At 39.9% G+C, this 14,650-nt stretch overlaps 1 protein-coding gene across 5 annotated transcripts in view; it reads left to right on the top strand.

Moving 5' to 3' along the window:
* Positions 1 to 14,650, top strand: part of LOC137301505 (protein Aster-B-like) — a 558,548-nt gene that overhangs the window by 473,372 nt on the left and 70,526 nt on the right. For all 5 annotated transcript variants that reach the window (XM_067971031.1, XM_067971029.1, XM_067971032.1 and 2 more), the window contains one exon: positions 1,593 to 1,613. In XM_067971031.1, the coding sequence (XP_067827132.1) occupies positions 1,593 to 1,613 (21 nt within the window). The remainder of the gene's footprint in view (positions 1 to 1,592; positions 1,614 to 14,650) is intronic.

Consider the following 14,650-nt stretch of genomic DNA (forward strand, 5'->3'; position numbering starts at 1 on the left):
TTTCTCCAGTGCTTCAATATCCTTTTTGTAGTGTTCCACTCGCCCAGTAAATGCGGCCCTTACCCAACCTAGTGTCCTGCATAGTGGTGTTACTTATCTTTTCTGAGAGATATCTTCACCCATCCAGCTAGTGTCTTGCCATGACCACCATGCACAGAACCAGAAAGTGAATCTCCTTAGCCGGCCATCCCCTCCCGCACCAAGGCAACGCTAACTTGTCTGGTTCATTCTCTTACCAAGACAGCCCGGTTGCTCTACAAGATAAAATTGATCCAACCCCCATTTGTGACCTTCTCCAAGGCGGTCACTACACAATTGTGATCCCAATGCTATATTGCCTCTTCCAAACTTCTGGATCCATTTCCAGCATTGTTGCTGTTCTCATCACACTTGCTCATCCTCTCAGACAGGCCACTGGTGCTTCACTCCAATACCACTCCACCCCTACCTAAAGCTACCATGCCTTCTCTTCAAGCTGCCACACATTTGATGTACACTGCTTCATGTGCTACTTGGTGTGTTACGGTAGTCTTAGCAATAATAATTTCAGGGATAAATACTTTTTAAATGTTTTAAACACATGTAAGCACAATGTAAAACGAAGAGTAGTGGAAATAACTTGTTTATTTTAAGTGTAAGGAACATTTGTGTGTTCTCGTAAGTATTTTAAATTAGATGCTACTCTTTTGTGTACAAAATAAATCCATCTTTCCAGCTGCTTTTCTTTGTGGATTATGGACCACCTTTTACTCCACTATAAGGTTAGATTGAAGTCTCAGTTCTTTCCACTTTAATAGCTGAAATGGAAAAAGTGACATCTGCGTCATATGAACAAGCCTTTCTTTATTGTAAATACTAAAGCTCTTGCTGTTGAAATACACTACTATGCAATTTTTTTTCACTGTGAGATCCATGATCACAGCACAAGTGTTATTGACAAGGCCATTTGTTCCTTTGTCTTTTTGAGTCAAAATGTTCATTAATAAAAGCTTGATCAGCAAGCACCTGCTTTCTTTAAACAAATAATATCTTGTGATAAGGTGTAAGCAGTGTCAGCAATCCTGGTGGGGAAAAGAACGTCATTGGAACTTAACCATTCAACCACCACAAACCTGTGTGAGTTTAGAAATGTCAGATCTAATGAATTTCCTTTGATAAAAGTCATAACTTGTTGATTTGTACCAAGCTATAGATTTATACTTGGTGGAACTCACCCTAATGCCTGGACTAATATTTTCCATGTTTCTGGCACATATTGAAGGGTTAATGGGCCTCTTTTGTTTTGACACTAAGGGGGTGATTTTAACCTAACTTGCCAGGCTGGAAACCGATGGGATCAAGTGAAATACGATTTTATACTCCACGCAATATTACTCTCCAGTGACTTCAGGGGAGAGTAAAATCAGGCGGGGTGTAAAATCAGTGCTGCACCCGTTCCCGTCAGTTTACCAATGGGTTGGGTTAAAATTGCCCTGTAAGACTCTACCAAATAGGGGACAATGTGTAAGTTTTTCCTGTCCTGCCTTTTCCTTGAACACTTTGTTCTCCACTTTTGATATTTACAGTTTTTTTTTTGCTTTGTTCTTTTACAGAAAAGCCAGAGCTGGTACAACGTAAGTCTTCCTGTTTAATATCTATGTTTTCTTTGTGTTAGTCGTCCATCAGAGCACAAATGATCCCATTTGACCGCTGTAAGTGATTTTAGTCATTTCTAATTTTCTCATAATTGCATGCGCTCACAAATTAATAAGCATCAATATAAATTGAACATGCTGCATGAGTGAATAATTTAGATCTAATACATTGTAATGGCAGGTCATTAAAAGACCAAACTCAGATTGAAGTTTCTTTTTCTGCTAGTGTGCAGCGCAAGATCTTTTGAATCAATTTGGGCGAAAAAATTTTGAGCACGTGTTGAGTCTGAAACTTTTCAAGAGGCAGGTTCCTGTTGACCGCCTTAGGCTTATTAGCCTCTTGATATCACAAGGAGGGCCACGTATTTTTTTTTAAAACTTCTGGGATTGAGAGAGATTTTTCCATTCTTGTTGCAGTACCAAGTCCAGCAGTAGCACCCTGCAGGAGAATGTATTGGTCCTGTGGTGACCATTACAGTAGTGGGCATAAATGCCTCAACTGAATTGTTGGTGTAACAGGTTGACTCTGATTGCTACATCTCCCATTTTTGTTGTTGCCTCAGTCTTTCAGGTTGGGCTGCAGTTGCACTGAAACTAGCAGCAGTGCAACATTCATGTGGTCCATTAATACATCTCTGTATCCGGCTTCAATTGAAGGGATTGTTTTAATTTCGTTCACAACCACGGACCATCTCATGCGAGCAGGAAGTTTGGCTATTGTTTAAGGACCAGCTTTGTCACTTATTATTTTTTGTATTCTCTGGAACAGTCTAGAATGTTCACACCATTTCCAATAGTAGCTCCATGTTTTAGAGCTCCCCATCATCCAGCAGCTGAGATAGCTGTTAATTATTAATATTTACCATTGTCAGCAGCAAATGCTGCTGCCTCTCAACAAAGAAGTTTTTTTAGTAATGAGTTCAGAAAGTGAATTTAAATTAGGGGCATTAATGGTGCATGCTGAAATGATGACCTCATCACATTGCATTGTTTACTAACTTTGCTTTCTTGCTTGCATGCAAGTAAATAGAATACAGTGTATGCTTAAAAGAATTTTATTAGTGTCTTGAGCAATGCATTATTGATTACATTAACCAATAGTTATGCTTCATTATTTTCAGCATTACAATGTTACAGAATATAGTTTTTAACACCATAGTTGCATCTCTCTTCCTGTGCATGTTATGTAAATGATGCTAGTGTTAAATTACACTGAATACTTACTCCCTTGATATAAAAATATACATTCAATACACTTGATCTTACAGTAATGGAAAAGGACAATTAAAAGCTGGAGAGAATATTCAGATTGCATGACTAGTTTCTTAAACTCAAGTCTCAAGTGGCACGACATCCAGGAACAGATTCTGTGTTTCTGCACTATTTGCTTGTAAAGAAATCCGATATTCAAGTACTGTAATTTGGCATAAAAACGCTAGAAGTAGTTAAAATGCCAGTTTCTGAGCACAACATATCACATGCCCTAACAATAGTCTATGGATTTACCACGTGACATTTCTGTGCAAATTCAATTTAACAATGTCAACTTTTTTTAACCGTGCTACAACAAATGGTGGAATATGTTGAACGACCACCTATCATTTTAAACAGTATCAGCAAAATAGAGGCTGGCTTTTTAAAGCTGATTGCTATAATTTTATGCCAAACTACAATGTCCCCTAATGTTCCTACTCTATAGTTTGCATCTAGGGTTTCAAAGGCAGGGTTAAGGATTAGAACTAACCAGATGTTATCAAAATTATTGTTATAGTAACTTCAATGGGATTAATTAGTACCTGAGACTGAACTCTTTATAATGTATGTTTAAAGGATCGTTGTCATGAACAGAAGTATCTGTGTTGCATTTTTGCAAATATATAATTGTTGCGCCTGTCTCCAGGACCCCTGCCCTCTCTTGTGGCTCCAAACTAGACCAGTGTCGAAGTATGCAAATATATTTCGGTGTTGGGCAAATCTTTTTCATTTGTTTACAAAGCCCACCACACGGTGCTGTCACTTATGTATGACATCATGGTGATGGAATGCGCATGCCTCCTCTGACTTTTCCTCCTTCCCAAATAAAGGTTTTCCAAAAACATTTTTGTGACCGCATTGGTCCAGAAATCATTCCGAGAGGCGAGACAACGCTCATCATAGCTCCTGCGAATTAAGTTAACGAAAATACTTACTGCGGGCTCTGTGGCGTCGAATTGCTTGAATTTGAACTTTTAAAAAAAAATGTGCACCATCAACCCAGCCTCTCTGCAGCGTGAGTTGACGTGTGGCTGGAAAAGTCTGAGGAGGAGACACGCCCACAAAATCTGTCAGGAAGAGAAGTCACGCCCACAGATTCAGGCTGCATTGCTCAAGCAGGCAAACCGACTTCATTCATTTAAAGCTACTATTCTGTATGTCGTTGCAAATAAAAAAATGTAATTTTTTATAAAATGCCAAAAAAGTAATTGAATTAAATTAAAGAGACAGAAGGAAAAAGTAAATAAAATTAATTTTTTTCTTTAATTTTTTTTTTAATGACCAAAAACTATTAAAATAAGGAGTAATATGAGAGTCCACATTTTTAAAAGTTAATTTTTAGTTGTTTGGCAGTCATTAAGACTAACCGCACTGTTAAAACTTAGTTTGGACCTGGTATTTTTAAGCGTACCTGTTTGGTGGTATAATTAGTTACCTTCCAGCTGGGCAGATAAGCAAGTTAGTGCTTTTTCAATGATTTCTCTGATTGCAGTGTGTGATGGCCCTTTAATTCAAAGCTGTCATATCACCGGCGAATCACTAGGAGCAAGTTCCGGATTTCCACATTTCACTGCGCATGTGCAAAGGTCGGAACTTGCTCCTTCAATTCGCCTCTAAAAATGGAGAGTGCTGTTGAGCTCCTTCGTTATTTCGGGAGTGATTTCTGGCCCATAGTTCCTTTAATATCAATACTCCTGCACTCCAGTGGCAGAAGGGTCGATAACCAGAGGACACAGATTTAAGGTAATTGGCAAAAGAACCAGAGGCGAGATGAGGAGAATTTTTTTTATGTAGCGAGTTGTTATGATTTGGAATGCACTGCCTGAAAGGATTGTGGAAGCAGATTCAATAATAACTTTCAAAAGGGAATTGGATAAATACCTGAAGGGGGAAAATTTGCAGGGCTATGGAGAAAATGCAGGGAATGGGACTAATTGGAAAGCTCTTTCAAAGAGCCGGCACAGGCACGATGGGCCGAAAGGATCCTTCCGTGCTGTATCATTCTATGATTTAGGTAACACGGAGACATCCAACCCCCCTAGATTGTGGCATTTGATGCCGACTTTCTTTAGTGGCTCATTATTTTGTTTCTGTAGAACATTAGGTGAAATCAGACTGTGAAATTAACATACAGATACATTGATATGAAATTCCTCTCTTTGCATCAAACAGCTTTTGGACAAAGGTGTAGACATGTGTAATGGGGAAATGCAAGTGGATCCAGCATCACTCATAATTCCCGAAGATTTCATAGCCTAAGGAATTACATGTGGTTAACGGATGTTTTACTCTGAATTTCCCTCCTATTCGTTTTGTTTTACATGTTGACTTACAAACTAGTTTTACAATGATTAAAACATAATTTCTGAGTCTGTGAAAACTATTAGAGTAAAATTGGTTCAACTGCTTTGAAGTTATGAAGAAGCTGCTGCGATGACAGATCACAGAAAGAAAATATATCAGTCTATTAAGGATGTAGGGAATGGATGATTTTGTTCATTCAGCTCACCCTGTTATTGGGTCAATGTACAAGGTCCACTGCGACCATTTTTATCCCCTCCTATAACAACACCGAACCTGTGCACTACTTCTGGTTGAATCAGGAGCGTTTTGAATGTTTCAGCCAAGACCTGATTAATTTGCACTGTGCCACCAACTACACCTCATCTTCTGGATATATACAGCAAAGGGTTGCAAAATGGTACTATTTCAAACCGAATTCCTCATCAAATTACCTCACTAGGACTTACTCCATTTTCCATGAAAGGTGATGTAAACCCAGCATTTTAAAAGCTTGATGTACTGCACATACAAATCGTGATTGTAATTTACAACAATTCTGCAGTTTGTGAACCCATTCTTTCATTATGCAGTCAGGGTCTTTCAGATATAAATATCATAACTCATCAGTAGGAGATGTGTGTCCCATTTTCATTTATATTTTCAAAGCCACTTGAATTGAAGACAGAATTTGACCTGCGATTATAATGTTATTAAGTACAATAATTCTGTGTTCAATAAGTCTTCGGCTGTATTGACACTGCAACCAAATTCAACTGATATATAAGTGAGTTGCTTTTGACAATGAAATGTCATTTTTGGGAGCCTTGTCTAACAAGTCACAGCTGATGATTTGCTTTAAGTGTTAAAACACATGCAGGACAAAGATGAATGTTTATATTTTGTTTGTACTCTAGGTCTGCATTTGATTCAAATTTTAACACACTGCATGGATCAGAGGCAGTGACTGTTGGCTTGCGATGCTCTTAGGAGTGGTGACGTTGATTAATATAAGTTAAACACTTCCACATTTTGTTGAGTGCAATCAATCAGATAGATGCATCATCACTGAGTTCTGCCCCCTTTTCTCATAAACAATTGAGAATCAGATGAATGTGTAAGTCCCCCAGGATAGCTCACCTTCATACCATTAGACTGCTGGGAATTAAAATGTGCCCCCTTACCCAGCACTGACATCTCTCACCACATTAATTTCCCTTCAACCAAATACAAAATGAATACAATAGAAGTAAGTGAAAGGGAATAGTCTCAATGTCAAGAAATGTTTTCTTTCAGAAGCATTATAAAGTATATGGCGACTTTAAGTCTGGGATGTCCAAACTTTTTGTCTTCAAGGGCTGCATCTGTGCCTGTCATGGAACCTTGGGGACTACATATAAAGTTTAAATCCAAGTTCCCATTAATTTTCGTATACTTAAAGTTGCAGACACTGACGTATCTCAGTGTTCTGATTTAAGATTTATCCAGTAACGAGGCAACGGCGCTCAGAACAGGCCTTTCGAAAACTCCACACCTACAAAATTCAAAGAGGACAAACCAGCAAATAAGAAAAAGTGCAAATGGGGCTGGATTACCTGGGCTTTTAGGGTGGGATTGACAAGACAGCCCTGAGCCTGAAGTTTCGATGCCCCTGATTTAAATGCGCCTGTTAAATGGGATGTACGATATTCGATTGCCAAAAAAATTGCATTGGATAGACCCCGGAAAGTGCTAGTATTTTAAGCATAGCAGCTGGAGTTTTCCACTTCTACTTTTGCCAGTCTACGATTTTCCGCCTGTTCACTTTAGTAGCTGAAAAATCACAGAGTAATGGACACAGAAATGGAAAATCCTGACCAGCACTTTGTGTGGAACTGTATTGGCCGAACAGTAATATTACCATCCACCTGTAGGTGGTGCTGAAGTATGCACTTTGAGGTTGCTGTCTTTGAATCTGTGGTAACACAGGAATAGGAGTAGGCCATTCAGCCCTTTGAGCCAGTTCCAACATTCAGTTAGATCATGGCTGATCCACACCACAGCTCCTTGTGCCCACCTTCGTTCCATATCCCTTGATACCCTCACCTATTGATCTCAGTCTTGAAAATTTCAATTGACCCAACATCCACAGCCTATTGGGGAGCGAGTTCCAGATTGCCACTACCCTTTGTGTGAAAAGTGCTTCCTGATTACACTCCTAAATGACTTAGCTGTAATTTTAAGATGCCGTCTTATTCTGGATTCTCCCACCAGAGAAAATAGTTTCTGAGTAAGTATAATAATGAGAAGTGGTAAATAGATGCATTCGATGACTTTATGTTGGTTGCATTTTTGTTATCATTAGTTCTGTGCCACTCTGTAGTTTAACAGCAGTTTAGCATCTGCTAAAGTGTTCAGATCACTTACTGAATCAATCTGCATTGATCCAGTCTGCATTAACTTTACTCTCGAAGCTGCCAGGCAACAAAGACTGAGTTGATGCCAATCTGTCCCTTTAAACCAAATACAGATTTTCCTCATCTGATTCTGTATTTATGGAGTAGAGCAGGTTTAATTTGTACATTATTCAGACTGAATCTTGAAGCCTCTATTCAGACTCAGCAGTTAATTTAGTGATATTGCTGTCCTGTTTACAATTTTGTTGACAATTTACAACGAATAGCTTGTTCAAATTATGATTGACTCTTTTCACTCCGGTTTTCTCCCTATCTCTCCAAGAAACAAAGACTCATTCTGGGGAGGGGTTCCATAGATTCCAGCCTCCTTCTGACATCTTGCTCAAGTGATCATTTTTCATGTTTGAGCCTTGAGATTTTTGTGCTATTCCAGCATGAAGCATCCCAGTTGAGCTTTGCCTGACATCCTCACACATGCTGTCCGGTAGCAGTGGATAGAAGTGAGCAGGTGTGGATATCATGAATGATTTTCTCCTCCCTAGTCCAGGGCACTGAGCCCAGCTGTAGTGCTCCCCCCCCCCCCCCCCCCCCAAAGCCGTGATCAACTAACTCAGCACAGACTGATTGATGACTGGTATGTTCAGCTTCATACAATCCAAGAACCTCTATTGCTCAAACCGTATCTCAGTACTTGTGTCAGACTTGCCAGTGCTTGTTTGAATAGTATTTGAGAGTGGGTAGCTAATAGTCTACAGTAATCAAATCTAATCCCGGGGCTTAGATGACTGTTAAAAAAATGTTTAAAATTTGTTTACTACCTCTGAACTTATTGTTTATTTTCATATCTTCACACTCTTCCCTTGGAGAATAGCGTGAAGTAGTGGAAGCATTCAAATGCTGATTGATAGACTGACAAGTGAACACTCCTTCCCTGACCATCTTTATATCAGCTGATAGGGTGATTGGTCCTATACGACGGTGGTTGAGGGGGAGGGGAGATTTATGGGCTCCCACAACCCATATGATGGAAGGGGGAGCGCCCACACTCACCAGACGCGAGTATCCAGCTGATTACTGAAACCCAGAATTTTAAAGCAGGATCTCAGGTCTCCACTTGCTGAGACTGTCTGGAGTAGAGTTAGAACCCTGCAGCTTCTGACTCGGCGGTGGGAATGCTACCACTCTGGCAAAGGCTTGTTCCAGTTCTGAACCTATTGATTAGGTTATTGTTGTACGCACCATTTGGTATCCATTATATTGTAGGACCTACTCAGTGATGGTATACTCTTGAAAGTGCATCCACACATTCTAGGAACACGCTTTGCTGAGTCAGTCCAGAACTTGATTGTTCCATTACTTCCTGCTGATATTTAGCCATGCTATTTTCCATTGTAAGATTGTTTTTCTCTAATCCTTGCCCCAGAGCAGTCTTGCTGACAGCAAGCAAATTGCTCAGCATGGTAATTCATTTGGGCATTCCTAAATTTGAATGTGGAAGATGAGCTTGTGTAGAAGCAAGCAAGATATATCCACTTACCTTCATTCCATGAGCTATGTGTTCAGACCTAGGCAGACCTACCTGAATAAATCAGAAGAAATCTGCCCTCATAATCTATGAAGGAGGCAGTTACCAATTTACACTACCCCCTCGAGCTAACCTCCAAACAACTTTCGCCACAGGGGTGACTCAGGGCATAGCTATGAAGGTGTCAATACCATAAAATGTCTATGTCACCGGATCCTTCCAAGCCACCACCAACCATATATGCCAAATAAGGTAGTCTCCTGTGCATCACTGTGCCAACCAGGTAACAGAAGTTTTGTTTGAAAGGGGCAACATGTTCTTCACTTCCCCAGCGAAAGCAGACATCAGTTTGACATGGCACAGAGCTTTTACTGGTAGCATGGATCTCATCAGTGCAGGACCCCTCACACCATCCCCAAGGCCTACATGAACCAAAATGTTGTCTGTTCCAATAATGTCCAGGTGATATCAGACTATAGGAATCTCATCAATGACCAAAATCCGGTGAGCACTCTTGATGCCTTCATTATACAACAGTCCACTGTCAGGATTATTTGAAGGAATAGAGAGACTGGACGGATGACTCCTAGGAGGCCCAGGCTGCCCTCCTCAGCCCTAGCTGATGACCCTTCTCTCCCTCCCTCCTCCCCCCGCCCCTCTCAAGAAACCCCAGAACATCAGCTGAATGCAAATACAATGAAGGACATTCCTTGATCCAAATTGAACACAACATAGGTATGTGAAGCAAAGATTCTGTTGCTTGGGCCAATTAGGTGAGAGGGTTTGGCTATATAACCATGCTAAGGTCTTCTCCTGGAGCATCATCAAAGGGATCCTTGATGAAAGAGATAGAGGAAGGGAGGGAAAACATAAATAGAAAGGAGCAATTGATAGAGTTATAGAGATTGAGGAAGATTTTTCATTCATTCATTTATTTTCATTACAAAGAGGGGACGAGTAAATTCCGCTCACAAAGACAGGATTCAGTATTGTTACCCCAGCATGTTTTGTTCTATTTCCAGCTGCCTACATTAATTTATTCTGATGTTAGCATTGTATTAGAGGCTCCAGGTCCTGACCACAGCTTAGAATTAGTTTCAAAGCAGTTGGATTGAAAACTGGCTGGCAGAAAGCAACTTGATTTCACATTCCAGTGTTTTTTGCTTTCTGACTGCACAGGCCACATTGACACATATCCTGGCTCGGGAGCGAATTTAGTGAGCAAAGAGGAGGTTTTAGATTTTTCTATGTGAACTTCCCAAAGCTCATTGTTTTGTAACTTACTAAATACCAATATCTCTCTATTTCTTTATCTTTAAGCAAGATGTTACAAAAATAGTCATGGAAAGGGGAAGATTTTTTGTCCTCCACTGTGAAAAATAATTTCAGGATGATTTTAGCTTCTAGTATTTTAAAACTCTCTAATTTTAAAGAACAGCTGTTTGTAGTGAAATTTTAAACAAGGCAAAAATGTTTTCACTACAAATAACAGAGGAAATCTTCCCTGTCCCCCAAACAATCTGAATTTCTTTGCAAGTGCATTGTTTCTTATTGCTGTAGAAGTGAGGGGGTCTTTCTGATTGTTTGTCCCCTCCAGCAGAAATTAAAGTCACTGCCAGTGTCTCACATTCCTTTGTTTCAGGCTCTGGCTGACTTTGCGTGGTGCAGTTTCATTTTTATTTAGTCTCTTTTATACCTATCTATGGACCTTGTTTTTAGCTTGAGTCATGTCTGTATTGTTGTGAAACCGTATCTATCTTATGTTTCCTTTCTTTTCTCCCCGATAACATTGCTTGTTCCGTTAGCATGAAAGACAGCACATCATGAGAGTAAGCACCATCTCTTTTTCTATTCGTGTTGTATTGAGACTATGTACTCTTCAGTAACATTGAAAAGCACAATAGTACTGTCACTTTAAGAATATAGTAGAGAGCTTCATGTGATTGTGATCTCTTCAACTTTAAAAATTGGATATTTCTGCTTCTTTAGAATGTTTTGAAAGCTACAGCATTTGAATTGTCTGGTCTTGGTTCAGATGATGTCACATACCATATGAGTGAAACTCAGTTGATTTATGATGTGACATGAACCTCAAGATTGAATTATATTGCCCTCACTTAATCAGCGATAGTTTATTCACATTCTACCATGTGTTATGTTTTGTGACAAAATGAATAGAGCGCTGATGAGAGTTGAAAGTTGACCTGAAATGTCATTGATTGAAGACTGAGGGAGGCTATTGTGGTATCATCACTGCAGGATGCTATAATACGGTTATCTGATTCAGAATAGGGTATAACAAAATAAGTTTCAGTTCTAAAGCAGTGAAATTAGAAGCCTGTTATTTCTTGTATTACAGTTTTGTTTCTAAGTTTTCTTCTAGTTAACATTAGTTGGATGATAATGAATGACTGATTTGGAAAGGGCCTTGTGAGCTACTGGTTATCATACCACAGTGATAGTCAGTTGTGGCTCTTTATTTACTTCAATGAGTAATGGCGCACTTAGAATTATCAATTATTGATTGTTTTATGCAGTGTATTGCATAATGTATACTCATACATACCAAACTGGTAAACATTAACAACTCAAACACAGCACTAAATTTTTGTCATAACTTAATCCGCAGGTATATCCAATGTTCCATCGCTTGTATAATGGAAGATTGTGGCATAATCTCAGGCAGTTTCCTTAATTTCTTGTGGAAAAATTGCAAACTTGTGTTTGTATGTTTTGGTGCTCACTGTACTCACTTGCTGAATATGACAAATTGCCTCAAAATTGTTTATATGGCTGTCACAGTAACTTGAAGGCATTCTACCCCCCCCCCCCCCCCGCCCACTTCCCCGCCCAGTTCATGGAGGCACTCTTCTTCACCCTCTTCAGCCCCCAGCTCACACTGGCATTTTTCTCTAATGCACCCATTAATTCAACCCAGCAATCATTTCCACCATCCCCTGCAGGTCATGCTGGCACTCTTCTCCCCTCATTTGTGGCTGGCACACTTTCTCCTGCTCCTCTCAGTTCATGTTGCCACTCTCCTCCCCCACCCCCCAGTTCACGCTGGCACCACAACCACCACCTCCCTTACTTTACCTCCCCACTCCTACCCAATGCTTCTGTGCTGCTACTCCAAGAGATGGAACTCTGCTGAAAACTGTGGGAAGGATATCAAGATCAGCAGTGGGAGGCACAGCCAGGAGTGGTGTTGAACTTCATCCACAAACACAAGCAAGCAGATGCTGAAGCCAAAATGCTGACTGTGAATTGTAGATGGTTGGCATCTATATATGTTGGGGAGTACCACAAAAATCAAATACTGTATACTTGATAGTAGCCAGGAGGCACAAAGGACCTGCTTCGCAACAAGTTCAGTTGTGTATCTGAGTCTGGGACATTCTAATGTTTAGACTGTGGTGCTTTCATATTCTGTCAGGACTCAGCCTGGCTGATAGAATATTCTAACAGTCAGATGAAAAACCAAGACAGTTACTTTACTTTATTGTTGGCCTATTTCTGGGTGACTGATCACAGAGATCCTGTGATGGCTGTGGAAAAGTCTGAGACCCAGGCTACCCTGAACCTCCTGGTTTGATGGAGTTGAAATGTTAGCAGTAAAAAAGGGTGGGCATCATCGGCAGCCTCCACCAGTACTTCATACTCATAGCTATCAATTAGATGAGGCACCTGTTCCTCAGAACTGCAAGGCACATTTGCAGTAAGGTTGTTATTCCTAAACCAGGCCACGAGGTAGAGAGCAGTAATGCAGCAGAGTGGTGCACCTTTTTATTGATATCCCCTTCAAAGTAGAATTGTCTCTCTGCATCAAATTTTACAACAGTTACGCCGTTCTCAGGAATGGTTGTGCAACCAGCCCTTGATAATGGAGACTCATGGATGTGAGTGGGATTTGAGAGAGGGGTGTATGCCAGGGAAAAGTGTGTCAAATAAAGTCAGTGAGTACCAGTAGTGACTTGATACCAGCAGCATCATAGAGCATTGGCGATTTGTGAGGCACAATGTATTGAAAGAAGCTCATTTTACAAAAAGCAGAAAAACACTATGTTACATAAGAGTACATAGCACCTGTACTACTGTATGAAGCAATGTTTATTGTACCATCTGCCCTTTTCTTTTGCAGAAATAGCTGTTGCTAAATAGGTTTCTGCTTCCCCTGTACTTAGAACTGTTCTCTTGTTAGTATCTTGAAACCCAATGCACTGTAGTATAGAGATCATGGTAGCCAGTACATAAATCTGTATTTCTAGCTCCTCTTTGAATTTTTAACAGTGCCAGGATTTGGAAACAGGGTCTGAAGGTCTGAGGAATGAATCAGAAATGAGAAATTGAAAGTTTGTTGTGTGTCAGTTACTGTAGAAAACCAGAGTCTGAACTTCGATTGTTTCTGAGGGTTGCTGTTTTAGGTTTTGATATTTGGGAAATTGTACCTTTAAGTATTAAATTAATGAAATTGATATTTCTAAATATATATTTTTTCTATCTGCCTGATACTGTTTCAGCTACAAAGCCTGTGTGTTGAAGTTCTGACTCATTCCTGTCAAGCAATGGTGTTTGTGCACTGCAATGATGAGTTTCCATGGCACTGACTGATCAGTGATTGCAGGTTAACCATCCACTAAGTTCTGATCAGATGTGCAAAGGCATGTGCATGTTTCAATCTGGATTTTTGCAGTGTTTTCCCCTGATGAGCCATAGAGATTGGGAAGTCACCATTTGGGGAATTTACCAGCCCATGCAACTAGGCATGAGGACACCTATTATTTATCTTAAAGCAAAATTCCAGACTTGTATAAATGCAAATGAAACACAATATCCAGTTCCCTCTAAAACAGTTCATAGCTCCTGTCAGATAAAAGCAAAGCAACCAAAACTCGTATGTACCAGTGACAACAGCACATTATCGTCATGCCTGTTAGTGGGAAAGTACAGCAGTGGGACTTCTACCCAATACATGCCAACATCGAAAGTAACAAAAGCTGACCAACAGATTTAGAAGAGCTAAAGTATCCAACAGAAAGCTCTAAACTCAAAGGCCCTATGACACGTCAAGATAAGTTGTTATACTATAAATACTTGCCCTACCTTAAGCTGCAGGTATATCCACATTCCATCACCTTCATTGCAGCGGGAAAGAAACTATACTGTGGGGAAAGTACAGAAAAATACAGTTTGCCACATTGGTGAATTCAGAAATTATTGAGGGGATTCGTGAGTGCTGAAGGCACAATCTTTATTTTCTAATAGGGGACTTGCAAGTTGAAAGTTTGGGTGAAGGTATTTTCTTATATATTGGAAATGAAAAAACATTGCACACTGCCATCATTTAAAAAAAAACCTACGTGCACAAAAATGTGGTTTGCAGAGACAGCTGAATTTTGTACTCTCAAGTGGATCTAACTGACTGTCTCCAGTCTGGTACTGGCTATAAAATATGCCCTTATTTATTATCATCTGTCATATTTCCCCGTAAATGTTGACAACTCTAACTTCCGTCACACACAAACAAACAAACTAAAAGCAACTTTCAAAGTTACAAACAA

Source organism: Heptranchias perlo, chromosome 33, assembly GCF_035084215.1.
Source record: "Heptranchias perlo isolate sHepPer1 chromosome 33, sHepPer1.hap1, whole genome shotgun sequence".
Lineage (NCBI taxonomy): Eukaryota > Metazoa > Chordata > Chondrichthyes > Hexanchiformes > Hexanchidae > Heptranchias > Heptranchias perlo.